The sequence below is a fragment of the Lonchura striata genome, chromosome 14, assembly GCF_046129695.1.
Source record: "Lonchura striata isolate bLonStr1 chromosome 14, bLonStr1.mat, whole genome shotgun sequence".
NCBI classification, from domain to species: Eukaryota; Metazoa; Chordata; class Aves; order Passeriformes; family Estrildidae; genus Lonchura; species Lonchura striata.
In genome coordinates this window covers 7,545,106-7,560,821 of record NC_134616.1, presented here as the reverse complement: position 1 = coordinate 7,560,821, position 15,716 = coordinate 7,545,106, and the positions used below count along the sequence as shown (strand labels likewise).

Here is a 15,716-nt window from a genome sequence, read left to right as displayed (position 1 = left end):
AAGCCCTAATACAGTGCAGACCTAAATACAGGACTAATGCAAAAGCTTAAAGGATTTCCCATAATTGAGCAAAGCTGGCAGAGGGGCGAGAACTTGGTGGGGGGAACTGCAGCCCACCTCCCTCCTCACCGTGAGCTACCCTCAGTCTATCCCCACTGGTCCAAGTGTGGCCACAGCCCCCACCCTCGGACTGTTCAGTGTAGAAAATTAAAATCTTCCAAGGCCTCATCCTCCCCAGCTCAGAGCCCCAGGTTGCCATCGTTACCCTCACCCAAATCCCTTTGATTTATGCAATAGCACAAGTGGCATGGTGATGTGTGACCTGTGCGTCACCCATCCTCCTGCTGCCAGCACTGCTGGGGCCCTGCCTGTCCCAAACCTCCCTGAGGGTCACAACGGGGCCAGGGCAGTAGGACTGGGCACATCCAGCTTCCAAAGCACAAGGGATGCTCCAGACAGGGGAGCTGCTGAGCCAGCACCTGCTGCTCCTGCACACCCCAACGTCGTGGGGTGTGGGTGGCCACCAGCACCCTGCACCCCAGAGAATACATGGTCTTACCTTTGTATTTCCTCTGCCTGGGCACAGCCACACATGGCTCTGAGAACAGCGATGGGAATATCCTGTGTGTCCTTACTAGCACGGCAGAGTGTGACCCTCGGGCAGGCTCACCCCACAGGGCAAGTGGCTGATGGCTTTGATCCAGGCTTCTGTGGGGGAAAGCAAAACAGTTTTCTTCAATGAGAGTTTTCCAGGAGCTTTACAAAGCACAAGCACCTTTGCTTTGGTACAGCCACACGCAGCCCAAAACACCCCCAGCCCCCTTGATGTGATCACCAGGAGCTGCTCACCAGTGGGAGCCCTGCCAGACATTCAGGTGCCACTGTGCTGCAGGTGTGGGGGCAAAACTGAGGGCTGGCAGGGCTGTGGGGCAGGGGGGCCACAGCCAGAGAAGCCTGATGGCCATGGGGAGCACAGGACGTGCAGGAACTGCAGCAGAAGCACTGCCATGGAGATGGGCTGAGGCTTGGTGAAGCATTAAAGCAGAACTGTGTCGATTACAGACACAGGCTCCGAGCACACAGGGGAGGGTGGGAGGCAGCAGCTCCCTTGGGAAGGCTCTGATAACATTTACCAGCAAATCATTTACACGAACCATGGAGCAAAGCAGAAATACCTCTGTGGAGCCCAGCTGTGGCTGTGAAGAGAGAAATGGTGCAGCAGCACCGTAGCAGGGCCTCCTGCCTGGCAGCAGGGATCTTCCTCAGGCAGGTGGTGAGGTGTCACAGTGCCATCCCCTCAGGGCTGGATTTACACATTCCATCCAGGAGAAGGGCAGTAGGAATAGTGGGGCAGATGCCAGGGCATTGCTGCTAAACAGACTGGCAACGCCACCCTGAAAAAGGCAAAAGGAAGGAAGGGCAAAGCAAACATCTGACTGAGCCAGGCCTTGCTGGGACCCATCAGAGCTGGGTGGCTCTCCTCCAAGCCTGTTCCTGTGGCTTTCAGGCTGTGGCTGTTTCTGTCTCCCTGTCCACAGAGAGCTCAGAGGCCTCCCAGCCCACTCCCAGGGATTCTTTGCTGGCATGTGCTGCCATCTCAGATGTACTCAAGGCATGTCTCACCTGGCCTGGAGGAGGCACCTGAGTCCATCGTCTGCAGTAACAGCTCTGAGCACAAGTGAGAGGGTGCAAGCTGCTCCTCACACTGCCCTGCACTCTGACACAACCCCTGCTAGGGAGAGCTAAAAGCTGCTTGTGTTGGAGGCATATTTTAGATCCACAACTCATTGGGGATTAGCCAAACTATTCCCTATTCTCTTATTTCTCATAATAAATAGATCAAATTGATCTATTTATCCAGCACTAAGGCCAGATTGAATAAAAACTGGTTTGGACCATCTGAATATGGAGCAAGTCTTGAAAAGTTGAATTTTTCCCATGTTCCCCACTGAAGCTTCAATAGCCAAAGAGCTAAAAGATATTTTTGTATGAAACTTGACTTTCCTGAACAAACAAGCCCCAATGAAAGAGTAGATGGGCCAGGTACTGCAAGACTTCAAAATGACACATGCTGTAAATAGAGCATCAAGAATAATTTTGGTCAGATCCTTTAATCCAATTCCACCTACAAAGCAGTTTGCAGCAGCTCCTCCTGTAACTTCTGCAAATGTGCCCCAGGTAAAATTCCACATCCTTGGCCCAAGGACGCTGTTTGTCCTTAAAACACAATTTAAAGTCTCTTGTTGATGGACTACCCTAAATTTGCTAGTGTAAGGCTCCAACCCCCAGCCTCCTCCATGGGGAGGTTTCTGAGCAGACCTGGTGTCTCCAGGCAGCCAAGGCCCAGCCATCCCACATCTACATAAAATGCATCACTTGAAAGCTCCTATATCCATCCTGCACAGAAAGAAAGCCAGACCAAAGCTAGCAATAAAAATTATGAGTAATCATTCAGGAAGGATCCCATGCTTCCACATAAACTGCCTAGAAAAGTTTCAGTTCCACTTTTTTTGATTTTAGAAGCAATTCAGTCATTTAACTGTGCCATCAGATGAGGCAGAAGTCATTTATGGAAGAAAGCTCTAAGTGGCCTTGACACACAAATAGAGTCAATTAACCTGCAAAAAGAAGTCAGGGGAACAGGCTGATGAAAAAGCAGCAGTTACATAATTTTTGCTGGGCTCAGTCTGTCTGTTCTCAAAGTCAGCAGCTTGTCCTACTGAGGATGAGGAGCAGTGTCCGCCCAGCTCCCCTGGCAGTGTCTCCTCACCACCACTCCTGCCCTGAGCAGCTGTACTGCACCCACACCCCCTAAAACACATTCTCAAACTCCTAATCTCTCCCCCAAATCCTAAAACCCAGATTCTTAAACTCCTTTGGGAAATCAGCCAAGGATCCCTCCCTTGCTGTCAGGGGGCTTGTGCTGGCACCAGACCCCTCTGGCTGCACGCTCCAGGCTCACCCATCACACCATGGCCCATCACGGCCGTGTCACATCATGCTGTGTCCCATCACACCATGGCCCATCACGGCCGTGTCCCATCACGCTGTGTCCCATCACACTATGTCCCATCACGCCATGTCCCATCACGCTGTGTCCCATCACGCTGTGTCCCATCACACCGTGTCCCATCACACCATGTCCCATCACACCGTGTCCCATCACGCTGTGTCCCATCACAGCCATGTCCCATCACACTATGTCCCATCACACCGTGTCCCATCATGCCATGTCCCATCACGCCGTGTCCCGTCACGCCGTGTCCCGTCACGGTGCCCGGGTGCCGAGGCTGCAGTGACCCTTGCACGTCACCAGGGCAGTTACTCACATCCTCGGGGCTCCAAGTTGTCCTCTGCTGCCCGTGAGCTGAGTGACGCTGTGGCCTGGCGCAGCCACGTCCTGGCCCGCTGCCTCCAGCCTTGATGGGGCAAGTGCAGACCGCAAGGCAGTCTAAGGGAAGAGCCCCTCTGACGCAGTGCCATTGGCAAGGTGATGACCAAGGTGGCAAACAAGCTCATCAAGAAGCAATTTTCTCTTGCAGCAGCCTAGACCCAGCTCAGCCAGGGCAGCTCCAGACCTTGGTGAGAGGCAGCCCCAGTTGGTGCTGGCCAGAGGCGTGAGCCTGACTGAGCAGCCTGGGACGAGCTGGGCACTTGGAAAAGAGCTGGGGAACCCAGGCTGCTGCCAAAGGGGAGCTCACTGCTGTATTATTGCACTGGGACATTCAAAATGGTATCTGACACAAATGCTGAAAGAAAAATTAACACACACGCCACTGTTCTACAAAAGCTGCAAGCCTTTGAATGGGAGTTGATTCATTCTTCATGGTTATCTTCAAATGCACAGCTCTGATCTCCTCTCTAATCACATCACAGACAGGGTCAGAAAGGAAACATGGAAAAACACAAGCCAAGCAGACCACATCACATGTGTCTCTGAAGGTCTAAGGCATGAGAGAAACCAAAAGGCAGCATCTGGAAAGTTTTACTTTTTATTTTTCTAAAATACAAATGTCTGTCTTGTGTTAGTAACTTTAATGACAGGCCAAATGCATCCAGTAAAAAGGAGGCACTGGCTACAGAATTCAAAATACTGAAGGTATTTTCTGGAAAGAAATTTATTCTGTTGATCTACACTTCAGATATAACATTGATTCAAATTCATTAGTTATTATTTTTACATCAGAATCTTTGAAGTTTGGGACTAATAAACTGGAACTTGAAAAGTTTTAAAAGTAAACTCCTATTAATGTGTAGATATGGATCCATAAAAAACATAACCAAGAATTTTATACACTTTATTAAAAGATCAAAAAATAAACAATAACAATATAGAAGTAACATACTAAAATGAGTAGCATTATGCACATTTCTAAAGCACGTACAAGCACTACAGCAATATAATGTGGCAAAAAGAAACATAAATTCAAAGCGTACACCCTGTTGGTAGCAGTTGAGGGAATGAACTATCCTGTTATGGAACTGAAATACTGCATTAACCTACGCCTGTCTGGATCCAATGATATTTTAATTTCTTACAATTCCACAGGGCTAAGTGTAATCATTTGTATATATTTTCTAAACTATTCCATTAAATTGATAACTAATGTTTCCCTTACTTTGTTTTACCAGAAACACCTATGAAAAGAAGAATGTGCTTCAAAGATCTACTTTACACAGTACAGTATAAATGTTTTTATATATTTAAATTAAAAATTGACAATTTAGGAGAACATTCTCTCTTTGATTTTAGTGATTGCCTAAAATACAATTCTCTGTTTATAAAAAAAAATAGTGATCTTTTGTCAGGTGATGTAATAAAGGGTGAGGAGTCAGTTCATTTTCATGATCTAAAAAAAAAAAAAAAAATTAAAACAAAGCTAATTGGAAAGAAAAAAAAAATCCCATAATCCAATCTAAGAATGGTCTTATCATCCCCTCATCTGCTAGGATACAAAAGCCATGGCAACAAAATCATTTGGCTTCCACCACTATCAAATAGCATCTGTGTACAGTAATAAAGAACTGGAACCTTGTAATTCGGTGTCAGGTAATTCTCTCTGTTGTGTGTTTGGAAAAATAACTTCATTTTATTAAACAGTTGTGTTATTTTTGCATGTTTAAATATCTCCTTTGAGAGGCATATAGAGTTATTTTTGATGATAGAGGATGTCAGTAAAGATCACTAGCAAAGATTTTAGCAGTGTTGTCACGATCATGCTCATACCCCGACAAAGTTTGACCAGCTATGATTCATTTCACATAGTGCAAAACATTTTTCTCTCGTAATCCTAGAAATGAGAAAGAACTTGATTATAGAAACTGATGATGGCAAAGGGAAGCCATAATCGTGTGGTGGCTTGAACTAGCTCATTATTTAGTATTGAAATCTAGGTTGTTATATAACACCACGGAGAGAGAAGCAACATCTGATTTTTCCTCATTTTAAAGACCCTGGGGCTGTTCCAATTCAGCAAACCACCACTTGCACAGCCCCGTGGTGCTGGCTGGGCACAAACTGGCATTGCCAGGGGTCAGGAATGCTGGCCAAGGAACAGCTCTTGGGCTTGGCAGCAACAGCCCCCAACCCTGGGGCATCCAGCAAAGGGTGACAGTCACATCGGATGCCACCTCCCACCAGTTCTGCTCTGGGGGACTCGCCTCACTGCTCGAGTCCGGACCAGACTCAGGTTACTTTTCTTAAGCACAACTGGGGCTTGGGTTTTGCAAAAAAAATTAAAAAAAAAAAAAAAAAAAAAAAAAAAACTTAAAAAAATCCAACAAGAACCGAAACTTGCTCCAATCAAAAATAAATGGGTCAACACGCTTCAGCTTCAGCTGTTCCAAAATCCCCCAGCACTGCAGAGTCCCAGCAGTACCAACACAAAAAGGAACAAGAGGCTGCTCACTGAGGGGCCACAGCTTTGCTCTCCTTTGGTGGCAGCTCAAAGGGGCTTGTTAGTCCCAGCCTGCAGCACCCAGCTGGCCACACTGGCACCAGCCTCCACTTCCCTGTCCCAGGAGCACTACCACGCACCTCTCAAATTACACCACGGCTGCCACACAGCAGAAAGAACTGGCCCCAGATAATTCCGACCCATTCCTGTCCATTTATGGCTCACCAGCTCCTTCCATTTTGTTACCTTACCCTAAAAGGTTAAAAAAAAAATAAATCAAGAATTGTGACATTTCAATTTCACTCTGGGATTTAAAACACTTGCCACAATGACAGTCTCCTCCCACAGATAAACACTTCCAGACAGAAATAGGATTAGGTGCTAGGAAAAATGTGTGTGTGCTGCCATGGACCTACCAGTCCTAATAGGATTCACCGAGAACACAACCTATCAGAAACATGACCTGGGGTGTGTTTGAAAATGTAGGCTGATTAAAAAAAGTAATTTGAATCTTTGCTAGTGACCTTACTAATTAATTCCACACCGTTTCCCATTCTCTGTGCTGCAGGTTGGAGCTGACCTGTTATCAGTCTGCTGTATAATAAGCTATGGCAAACTACAAAGCTTTTACAACAGCAAAGCAACATCATGCTTTCAGATAAGTTTTATAGCAAAAAACTCCTCCTTTTCAAAGCCTTAGTAATACCTATCTCTTTTACAAACTTTTCCTGTATTATTACAGACTTTTTATATTCAAAATAAGTTCCAAGGATTTCTTTCGTGGACTATGTACATAAGTGCAAAAAAGGTGTGTCTCACACATTCGTACACTAACTGAATCAGTTTAACTGCAGCATATTTGTATCTTCAACACTGTTACGGGGTCATTCCACAATATTTTTTTTTTATGTACAGTTTTTGCTAATATAAATTAGTATTAAAATAGTTATATGCTTAATTATTTAGCCCTGATCGTAACGTAATCATGTGAGTGTTCAATTTCTGGAGAAAAGAAAATTGCAGGCAAAGCTACAGTACTGAAACTGATTAATTCTGAATTCCCACCGTGTGAATGGATGTGAAATGAAAGCAAGACCAGTCACTACGTTGTAAGTACAGGCTGCTGTGTTTCCGAAGTGAAAATACTGTGGAATAACCCTTGCCACACAACAATTTCTACAAGCTATAAAACCTGACTCTAAATCCATGTGTTGTAAACTTCTTGACTGAAAAAGTGACTTTAAAGACACAAATTCAGCGTTCACATGGGACTTTGGGATTTTAAAAATATTCAATCATATCTTTATCTGACAGTATCGAACTGTACCTTTAACAAGCTCATACTGTTACACATCACTTTTAATTTACATGTGAAAATTTCACAAATAATGTATACAAAGGTAGCCATGTTGTAGTTTTGTTGCCATAGCAACAACAACTTAATATAATTAGTTAACAATGAATCTATCATTGTAGGAGTTACATACAAAGTTAATTTTGTTCTTAAACTGTAAACTATACAAACTAGTTATGGACTGTATTCTATACCTTACCATGCTTCAGTGTTGGTTTAGAATATAACTAAATGGGCTGAATACATGTATTAAAAATTTTAAACTTTCTCTAACTCTCCTTCAAAATTAAATTCATTAGTTACTAAAGATATCAAAAAAAGCAATAATGAAAACCTTAAAAACTAATGGTAGAGAAATGAAAATATATGACATGAATTAATGCGTTGTAGCCTAGTAACAATGAGTTGTAGCTCTATTTACATTTGGATTAGGCTATCAACTATTTTTTTTTTTTTAAAGTTATTACAGTCTTTAACATACAGTATATACTCTAAGGCCTTCAACAGGCACATGGTAAAATCAGGTCAATATCAAACTAAATCCATTCAACAGGAATGGGAAATTAGATTTTCCTCATAAATTTCACCTTTTTCAATTCTCATGTCTGTGAAATGTACAAGGGATAAACAAAACGAGGACTCCAGTTTCTCAATCTGTGTACCCGGCGTGTCCTAGAGCTACTCGAGCCGGGCCAGGGGCACAGCGCGTCCCGCTCCGCCGCCCGCGCACCGAGGCCGGGGCGGCTCCGCGGGGTCCCCGCTCCGGGACAGCGGGAGCGGCGGCGGGACCCCGGCCCGGCCGAGCCCGGGGGATCCCGAGCGCGGAGCGGGGCGGCGGCCGGGGGAGAAGCGCCTCGGGAACGCGCGCGGGCTGCCCGGGCAGGGAACGGCTTCTAGAACGTTGCGATGCAAAAATACACAGTCAAAAATCATCAGCTAAAAATTCCCAACTAAAAAACACGGCTGATTGTGAAATCATGTTCCAAATTACTAAAAACACTGTATTTAACAAAAATAATCTTAATAGTTTTATGAATCCATTTTATTTTAAATCCCTCTTTTTATTGTCTGCTTATGTTACAGTTTAGTAGTAGTACTTTTTATTGAAACTACTAACAACCTTTTTTCGTGAAAATGATCAATCTCAGCTTTCATTTTCCCTCTGCATGACCCGTTTTATCCAAGTTTCAGCATTTCTTGCATATTGTTTGCATAAGGCTGAGAGAAATGGACAAAGAGAAATAACTTTGGATAAATAAAAAATATAGGTTCATGGAAAGTGGGAAGCTTATAAAAATGTCACTAAAATTATATTGATTTAAACAAACTTACATACATCTCTTGTCAAATAAAGGATGATATTCATGCTTTTATGACATTTGTTTAGAGTCACTAACTAGCTCGGTGACTTTGTAATAGTCTATTTAGGAAATTTATAGTCTGGCGACTGGTTTTTTTTCTTTTCTTTCTTGAACAAAGAAAATTAGAGCAAGTCATTGCACAACTAGTTTAAATAGTGCTACCTCAAAATGGCATTTTTGCCGAGATTGTTTTGAATTTGGTGAAGTTTAGTGCTTCAAGCTTTTCTTTCCTTAAACTCATTTACAAATTAACTCTAAATTTGCCAGCAATATAAAAACTGTTGTGGCACCTAATATAACTACCCTGAACATCCCTCATTGGACCTCTTTAATAAAAAATAATCCTTAAACGCCTTTTTTTTCAGTGCTTTAAATGTGACATGAAAACAGCTGTATTCTAGGTTTACATTCTATGCACATCTATGCCAGATGTTTAAGTCGATAAATAAAATAGGAGGTTACATCAAAGTTTCAAGATATACAAAAATCCATTTAGCACTGAAAAAATTTCAACCTCCTTGAACTCATAAAGCCATACAAGCTTGAATGCATCCTTTCTGGCTTAAGAAGATCAGCTCTGTTCTTTGTTGAGGCACTGGCACAGGTTGTGCAAAACCCATTTTTGATACACAAATAATTTCAAACAGGAAGTACTCAAATCCACTTTTTCCACTAACAATGTTATGGTTTTGGGAAACAGAAACACAGTGGTGAAAAGAACAGGTATGTGGTTGCCAATACAAATGAGAGTCACTGATTTCAGGCCACGGCACTGCTTGTGAGCACAGATGGCTGGGGAACATCCATGGACACAAGCGACTGTCAAAACTCAGGGTCCATAAAGGAGGTCTTGGGGGGATGCTTTTTTCTCCTTTCTATCAGGGTTTGGTTCAAAGTCTGCTGAATTGAATAAAAAGATTCCTGCAGGCCTTCTTGCACTGGGCTCCTCACAGGTTCGTGCTATGAGTGAGTCTCCACGGGCAGATGATCAGAGCCTGCCCTGGGGTGCACTGGCTGTGCCCTGGGTGTGCCACCATCACTCGTGGCCCATGGAGATACACATCTAGCAAACTAACTGTGCTCATGCTGCAGGAGAGGGGGCAAAGAATATCCAACCAAGGCCAAGGAACTGGGAAAAGAGAAGAAAATCTGGTTGTCTGAATTTGGCACTCTACAGGACTACTCTGAGCTTGGGGTGGTCACCCCTCCAGACACTGTGAGCTGGCCTCTTGCTTGATTCTCTTTCTCCTTACATGGAGTTTGTGGATTTACAGCAGCAAATCCACCTCTTCCATAATGCCAATGATACTGTAGAGCTATGATAGGGACGAATTTAGCAGTATCCTCAACCAAAATGCATTTCTGCAGCCAGATTGTTCAGCAATGCAGCATAATGACAGGCGGGGCTGTCCAGGGTGCACGGGCTGAAATGGTTTTATTCGTGCGTATGAGAAGGAGGTATTGAGAACTAGCCCTTGTTGTGCAACAAACATTGCTCTTGATCAAGTAGAAGGTGCCAAAATAAATCCACTGACTGACAGGAACTCCATTAAGACAAATGTTTATCTTCAGCAGAAAGCTTATGCTGAACTTTTTGCTGCTTCGCTACTGCTGTGTTTGCTTTAAAGGGCCACAGATCATGGGGTGGAGGTGGGGGGGAAATAATCACCCACTTATGGAAAACAGTGATTAAATAAATGGGGCATGCTGACAAAACTTCAACAAGAGACACATATAAGATTTCAGGCCAAAATGTTTCAGCATGCTTGGTGGAGACAAGCCCCAGAGCTCGGTGCTACCCAGCCTGGGCTGAGCCACGGCCCCGGGCCCTCCCCAGCCAACGGCTGGCACCTGCTCCTCTCCAATGCAATGAGCTTTTGCCCAACTGAAGCTGTCTCACTCCACCACCATCTTTTTGTTGTTTGTTTCAACTGCACCATGAGAACAGCGAGAGAGATTGTGCGCCGTTTGCAGCTGAGAATGCACTTCAATGGACAACAGAGCTGCAGAAATCCCTTGATGCTTACTCCTGTCTAAGCAAATTGTTCCTGTCCCCTTACTGAGCCTGGGCTTTTGTGTTGGTTTTTTTTTTTTTTTTCCCCCAAAAGTTTCCAGAATCAGCTCATTGTATTGAAAGAAGAACCCTGAACTGGACTAAAATGACAACTGTCCTTTCACACCACTTCTAAAAATTTGGAGACTATCTGAAGGCAAGTTTTAAATGATAAAAGGAGCATTTAACATAAGCAACTTAAGCTGACATTAACAGCAAAATCCAGCAAAGGGCAGAACATTCTGTGTCGTGTTTTTCAAGCACATAATTCCTGTTTCCCACAATAACATTTTTAGTAAAAAACAAACAAAACCCCATAAAACCTACAGTATATGAAAACTTAAGACATAACAATAATGAAAAAACGGTACTGAGTATACTTGATAATGATGTACACTTTAAAACAAATCAATAGACTATGATGTAAACAAAACAGTAAGATAACACTTTAAAAACAAGACAAACATTTATCCATCGATAGTATACAGTAAACCAACAGTCCGCTGTGCAGATGCACTTATCATGATGGTAGTCATAAAATGATTAAGTGTGTTAAAGTAATGTGTTATAAAAGTCTATTATAATTTCCTACTTGTATATCTCATATAACAGAGCGCTGTTTGTTAATTGTTTCTATAGTGCTTTTTTTTTTCTTTTTTTTTTGACATTCCCATTGATCAGTTTTTGGTTAACATGTAGGCTGCAACAGGCTTACTGTAGAGGTGGTAGAGAATGATAGAGGGAAGAGGGGAATATATACAGAAAGGCCATGCGCAGCTTCCCACCAAGAAGTCCTGGTGCTCCATAATTTTACTGTTCAGAATTTCAACATGGTCTGCTGCAGGGGAAAGAAAAAAACAACAACAAAGAAATAGTGAGAAGTTAACACATCTATATTTTAAAAGTCATTCTAATACATTTACATCCTCAATGTGTTGTCAAAGAAATTGTCAATAGTGCATTGCAGACAGCCATTTCATTCCATTAATTTTCTGATGTGGGGAGAAATTGCCAGTAACACACTTGGCATCTTCTTAAATCCGCACTTATGACTCTCTCTTTCACACAATGACAGGACAAGTAGTGAAAGAGGGAGGTGAACAAATTGATTTTTGGATGGGATGGCAAGTAGAGGGTGGCTAAGGACAAGGCCAAAGGAATCCCTGATCTGTGTTAGCTCTTGTTTCCTTTAGATGGTCACATTAAATCTGATCCTAAGGATTTAGGCAACTGAGCCCAGAGATAAAACACAGACACAGAAACCCTGTGCTCAGGAGACCCTCTTCTCGGAGCAAATTGCCTCTTTGCGATGTATTAATGAAAATCCTCCACTGAAGGACTGAACAACTTATCTCCTGCAGAGCTAGACCAACTAGTCTGTCTACCAGGACTACTTCAGCCATGGAGGAAAAGAAAAACATCTGTCAGAGCAGCAAATGTTTCAGCTATCAAAGTCCCACTGAAGGAAAGTCTCCTGAAAAAAAGGCTGAAAACTATCTTAAAGACTTCAAGATGAAGCTCTTCCAATCAAATTATCTCCTTATTGGGTAGAACAGGCTGGTTTATGGAAACAGGTTAACATATCATGTCTGTCATTTGGAACAGCAGTACAGTGTAAGCTGAACATTTTCACTAATGTGGATAAGTTTGGTGTCACCCTTCATGAGCAGGGCCCACAGACACAGTTAGCAGGTCATGTATACATATGGTATTTAATTAAGGTCAACAGAGATAAGGGCCACCACTGAGAAATTAGTTTCTGTTGATTGCTAATAGATATCATTACAGGACTGCTTGCCAAATTAATTTCCAGTATTTAAGGACTTGCCTGTAATACATGACCTAGGGAAAAAATGGACTTGCATATTGGCATTACTAAATGGTTGCTTTGAGAAAGACCTCTTATTGAATTGGCTGAACTGCTCTTTACTCTCTTGAGGTAAAAAAACACAGTCAAGAATTGAAACTACCCAGAGATTTTAGCTCATGAACATCAGCTAAAACTCACAAAGAAAAGCAATGGAAAAATGACACCGCTGCTATGGCTGTGAAATAGTACTCTGCAACTCCAAGGACAAATTCCTCCATCATTCCCCTCAGAGAAAACTATCATCTTAGGGAAGCCCAGGATCTGCAGGTGGGGTGAAGACTATGTTGCTTATGACATTCATTCTGGTCTCCAGCCCACCATGAGCCAGGCCCTCTCTGCACCTGACCAGCAGAGTTCTGCCCAGATCAAGCCAGCCTTGCAGATGGCACAGCAGCTGCTGCTGACCCAATCCTGCTTACCCCAGGAAAGAAAATATGTCACTAATAGTAAAAGAGAAGTTACACCTTTTCAGCTGACTCATTACCAGAGCAGTCTTTGCCATCAACACTGCAAATCCCTGAGGCATCTGCAGGCAGCTGAGAGCTGTGCAGGGCAAGAGCAACCTGGAAACAGAGCCGTGGGACTGGGGGATGCACAGGGAGGCTGCGACCACCACAACACAGGCACTTGAGACACAGGAAATTCATTATAAACCACGGGGCTGGTCTGTGTCTGTGCCACAGCAGCTGAATGAATTCCTGCTGGGTCAGCAGAGCATGAAGCCAATGGGGTCCCATGGGCTCAGTCCCTCTGCCTGAGCCAGCCCCGTGTTTAGGGGATGCAGTGCCCATGTACAAATCAATTCACCATAAAGAGAAATACCAAAAAGGAACTTACTGTTCTATCGGGAACTTCTACATCTGTGAAACAAACATGCTGCTACTCAGTTCATCTACTGATAACTGGGATATCTACAGCAAAAAAGAACAAACAAAGAACACAACACATTAAAACATTGCCTTGAGATCAGGCTGATCATTCTGTATTCAGTATCAGGTTAATATGTACATCAGTGTCTTATGAAACAGGATCCACTCCCAAGTCTTTATTTTGCTACACTTAAAGTACAATGTAGCTGCACCACTACTGATGCCTTGAGGAGTACCTGGTGATTCTACTGGGATTTTGATTCCACAGACTACAAGTAAAACAGAAATGCCCTGAAACTATCTGGCTCAATCAGGACTCACACAGCCACAGAGCAACGCTGCACAGGAATTTCTGCTTTCCTCTCATGACCAATACAAGTCTGAGTAAGACCTGCTCTACCTGAAAATAACAACAAAGCACAGAAGAAGACCGGCAATTCTGACTGCAAGCAGTAAAACACTGCCTAGGACTTATGCAGGCAAAATTCCTACTGAAATCCTCATGACCTCACACCAGCAAAAGCCTAGAGGATGCCCCCAGAGATATTACTGGCATTCAGCATGGATAACAGCCTCCTACAGAGCAAAGTGATACCCCAATTTCTTCGCAATAGTTCTAAACCCGAGAGCATGACAAATACAAATGCTAAAATTAGTCCTGGGGGAAAAATTTTTAAGAAGTGTTTGAAATGTCTAACTGGGAGAAGTTGTGTCACACCAAATTATCAGGACGCATCACTTGGACAGGTTGTGCATATACAGTTTAGGACTGGTGCAGAAGCAGCCATCACACTCAGTATCCTCAGAGGAAAGTTTTGGAGAGAATTATGGCTCGGCAGACATGCATGGAATCCTGTACACTTATGGCAGTGCTACAATGGCACGTACTGCACATCCAGAGTCCTCTCTGTAGGGATGGGTGACATGCTATTGGCATAAAAAAAAAACTTCACACTTCACAGTCTCACCCCCGATTTTTGGTTGTTTGGAGATTTTTTGGTAGTTTTTAGAGTCCAATTTTGTGGTGGGGGGAGGCCACTTTGTATTTCCACTTCCACTTTCCAGTCCAGAGAGGACAAGCCAAAATACCACAGGGAAGGATGCTCAGGGTGGTATTTCTGCTTGAGACTGAAAGCAGAAGTGCTGCGGGTCTTGCGTGACTCTACATTCGGGAGATTCACCGCCCGTTTTTGGAGGACCCGGGGGGAGGTGTGTTTTTGGAGGAGAGCCTGCGCCCCTGCCAATCGCCCATCCCTACGCTCGGCCGGGCTTGCGCCCACCCCGCAGGCGGCAGGACGGCCCCTCTCGGACCCCGGCCTCACGCACACACGCACGCACACGCTGCCTCTGCGCGCCCCAGCCTGCGCCGAGCGGGGACGGCGCTCGACCCCGCACGGGATCCAGCCCTCGCCCGGTCCTCAAGATCTGAACACGTGAAAGAAAGCCATTGAAAGGGCCAAACCTGATTGGCGGTAGCTGTTGCAGCGAAGGGGACGCTGGTGGCAGGAGTTGTTGCTGCAGACACAGTGGTGGGCGTAGCACCGTGCATCATGGGCACTTTCGGAAGGGAACCATGGAAGCGACATACAGGAGGGTGGAGCGTATATATATTTTGTTTGTTTGGTTGGTTTTATGTAACCATGGCAACATGTGGTGGATTTGGGGGCGTGGCAGGAATCACAGCAACAAGCCATGTGACATCGTCATGAAGGACACATCGGGGCGCAGCATGCAATCACAGTGCAAAGCAAGACAGCGTTGGGAAAAAAAATAAACAAGAGAGAAGGGGAAAAGCCAATTACAATTATAATTAAGGAAAAAACCAAAACATTCTCAACACTTAGTACATTTATAAGCAGAACAATGATGTATTAGACTCCGAGGGCCAAATTTCCAAAGGGGGGAGAGGATGGGTGTGCTAGCAAAAGCCCACGTCAGCTCGCACCCGTGGGGAGTTAGACACAGCCAGTGCACGTTCCTTTGGGTGGGGACATTTTGGCAAGCGCACCCTCCCGCCCACCTGGGAAAGCTTGTCCCCTTCCCTCCCCACCCCGTCCCCCGCCAGCAACCAGAGGTACATGATGCACTTTGCAGCGGCTGCCGCAGCCCTTTCACCAGGTTTTCTCGCCTCTCTCTAGCACGGGACAGAGCTGGAGGCACGGCAAACGAGCGGCTGGCAGACTGAGCTCTCTCCGTACAAATTCAGCATGCTTCCTTCCCACCCTAATTCTACAGGATTTGGCAAAACTCCCCTCTTGCAGGGTTGGGGGATGGAGAGGGGAAGGGACAGAGAGGGGAAAAATACACAAATG

The 15,716-nt window shown here is 44.4% G+C and overlaps 2 protein-coding genes across 8 annotated transcripts in view; both read right to left on the bottom strand.

The window, feature by feature from the left end:
- PLS3 (plastin 3) overlaps positions 1 to 15,716 on the bottom strand; it is a 763,062-nt gene that overhangs the window by 184,405 nt on the left and 562,941 nt on the right. The window lies entirely within an intron of this gene.
- MBNL3 (muscleblind like splicing regulator 3) overlaps positions 8,276 to 15,716 on the bottom strand; it is an 86,767-nt gene continuing 79,326 nt past the window's right edge. For 5 of the 7 annotated variants that reach the window (XM_021548437.3, XM_021548438.3, XM_077786507.1 and 2 more), the window contains 3 exons: positions 14,867 to 14,961; positions 13,373 to 13,446; positions 8,276 to 11,503 (listed from right to left, as the gene is read on the bottom strand). In XM_021548437.3, coding sequence (XP_021404112.1) covers positions 13,390 to 13,446; positions 14,867 to 14,961 — 152 coding nt within the window. In that variant the 3' untranslated portion in view covers positions 8,276 to 11,503; positions 13,373 to 13,389. The remainder of the gene's footprint in view (positions 11,504 to 13,372; positions 13,447 to 14,866; positions 14,962 to 15,716) is intronic. The other 2 variants (XR_002467117.3, XR_004148308.2) reach the window with 1 other exon arrangement.